We start from the raw sequence: 2,579 nt of genomic DNA, 5'->3' as shown, positions 1-2,579 counted from the left end.
GTGTAATATAAGTATGTATATGCAAGTTAAAAGTTTTGGTTCCTTGAAAATAGGGATGGCAATGAATAGAATGGGGCAGGAGATATCTTTCTATTCTTTATTTCTGTCTTTAGATTTATTTTTCGTTTCTACCTCAATCTTTGTTGGGAGAAATATTTTTTCTATTCTTATTTTTTGTGGGTCTTCATTTTTCGTTTTTCTATATTGATTATTTATATGAAAGTTCTAATGAAAAATTAAAAAAAATTAGAAAATATTACTACAACATACAAAGACACAGTCACGCAATAGTAAAAAGGAAAAGAAATGCTGCGATTAGAGACAATGAGGTAATGAGGGGGTGACGACACGATGAGCATCGAGTAGGAGTGACTAGGGATATGATTGTGATACTATAGGAAATTGAAATTTGCAAGTTCTGGCCTTTTGAAATGACTGAGGAGTGGAGCAACATAATGTTAGTGTTATGAAGAAAAGGGAAGATACTTTTAAAGATCAGGGTTAAGTTTATATATATAGCAACATAATGTTAGTGTTATGAAGAAAAGGGAAGATACTTTTAAAGATCAGGGTTAAGTTTATATATATAAAAGACTTTCACTCAAATATCCGCATCTATTTTAGGAGAGTTTCGACTCCAATTCCCATTTTTGCAGAAAAAATTTTCCATATTTAAATCTTCATTTAAGATAATTTCTGCAAAAATTTAAAAAATTTTGTCATCCCTACTTAAAAACAGATCTATTGGTCTAGCTCTGTCCTTGAGTGGTAACTAGTAAGTAAATTTATCTCTTTTAGAGAAGAATATTCTTAACTTTCCTCTTCCTACTTCTTCTTCTTGTTTTAATAAAATAACATATTCTATATTTTTCATTACGTAATATATACACATGAGAGAGAGAGAGAGAGAGATTACGCCTAGCTACACACTGGGTGATACATTTTACATAACCAAACTGCTTGCTGATTGGTTGTCCACCACAATCTTCTTATACGAGGACAAATAATATATAAAGAGAGAGATGTCATATTCTTGGTTCATTTAGTCAAGTGAGTAGTGACATATCTGCTATTTTTGTTATTACATTTCTACTAGAAAAAGTTTAGGATGTAACACTTTTATTAAAATTTATCCAACATTTAACTAATAAAAAATAAATAATTTTACTTAGATATAATTTCATACCATTAAAAACACTATTAATAGCTATAAATTACAAAAGTTATTGCCTTCTAACATTCCTCCTTCTACTGTACATGACTGTGGGACAAGTTAATTAATGATCATACATTTTAAATTTTATAATTCAACTCATAATTTTCTTTCTAATTATTTTTTCCCTTGTTTTTCAAAAACTTGTCAGAATGAAGAACTACAATGTTTGAAATGAAAGGGTTCTAATGTACAGAGTACAGACTTTTGAGTTTTGACAAAGAAAATGTGCATTGAAAGATAGAAACAAATAATTAATTGAAGATATTGGAATATGATTGGATTGGCTATACATAGAAAAGGGGGTACATAGACAGCATTGTCTACAAAAAGAAAGAAAAAGGTCACTTTAAATATAGATGATATTAAGGACCTGAAATTAAAGATAATCATCATAATCTAAATTAAGTTAAAAATTAGCAGAATAATAATTGATCTCGGGAGCAAATGAAATTAAAGAGAACAGAGCTCAATGGAGCCATAATGAAGCAACTCCTGAATCATTTGCTCAATGTGATTGTGATCTTCTTCAAGAGGCTTAATAAACTCATGATTTTCCACTTTAACCTTCTTCATGGAAACCCAGTTGCCATCTTCCAATGAAGATGAACATTGTTGTTCTTGTTGCTGTTGCTGTTGCTGTTGTTCATCCTTGTGTGGTCTCTTCTGTTGGATGGTGGGTGTTGGTGCAGTGGAAAAGGCGCCATTGTTGTTGGGAGAAGGTCTAGTGATTTGAAGAGAGGCCATGTAACACCTGTGAAGCTTAGCGGTTAAAGTAGCAGAGAGAAGCTTAGATGGCGTGGAGTGAGAGGAATCAGGGTTGTAAGGGAAGTTGGTTCTGGCTCTTGTTCCACACATCAACCTTGCTGCTTCATCGTACGCTCTTGCTGCATCTTCTGCTGTCTCAAACGTTCCAAGCCATATCCTTGTTTTCCTGAAACATAATTTTAGCTTTCTAACATTAATCCAATCCATTTTCTCTCCTCTATTTCTATTTTCAACTTCATTCAAATTCATCTAATAGTTTATTGACATATAAAAAATAATAATTAAAAAAAATTAATTCAATTTTATTATAAAATAAAAAAACTCTAAAAAATTATTAAAATTTATTATTTTTGACTATCAATTAATTATAAATATTTAAAAGTATGAAATAAAATATGTTACTAGATAACTAAATTAAAAGAATTAAACTAAAAAAATTGAGTTCATAACTAAGTAATGACTAAAAATAATAAATTCTGATGTCTCTATGTTTTTATTTTTAAATAATTTATCTAATATTTCTCCAAAAACTAATGCAGAGTACTTACAAAATAGGGTGGCGAATTTCAGAGACCCAAGAACCCCAATGCCTTTGTCG

At 30.3% G+C, this 2,579-nt stretch overlaps 1 protein-coding gene across 1 annotated transcript in view; it reads right to left on the bottom strand.

Moving 5' to 3' along the window:
- Window positions 1–1,467: 1,467 nt before the first annotated feature.
- The window catches only part of LOC107470449 (ethylene-responsive transcription factor ERF003-like), a 17,444-nt gene continuing 16,332 nt past the window's right edge, over window positions 1,468–2,579 (bottom strand). Inside the window, exons 4-5 of the mRNA XM_016089848.3 lie at window positions 2,530–2,577; window positions 1,468–2,147 (exon numbers count right to left, since the gene is read on the bottom strand). Coding sequence (XP_015945334.2) covers window positions 1,667–2,147; window positions 2,530–2,577 — 529 coding nt within the window. The 3' untranslated portion in view covers window positions 1,468–1,666. The remainder of the gene's footprint in view (window positions 2,148–2,529; window positions 2,578–2,579) is intronic.

Source organism: Arachis duranensis, chromosome 10, assembly GCF_000817695.3.
Source record: "Arachis duranensis cultivar V14167 chromosome 10, aradu.V14167.gnm2.J7QH, whole genome shotgun sequence".
In the NCBI taxonomy this organism is placed as follows: Eukaryota; Viridiplantae; Streptophyta; class Magnoliopsida; order Fabales; family Fabaceae; genus Arachis; species Arachis duranensis.
This window is presented reverse-complemented; position numbering and strand designations above follow the sequence as displayed.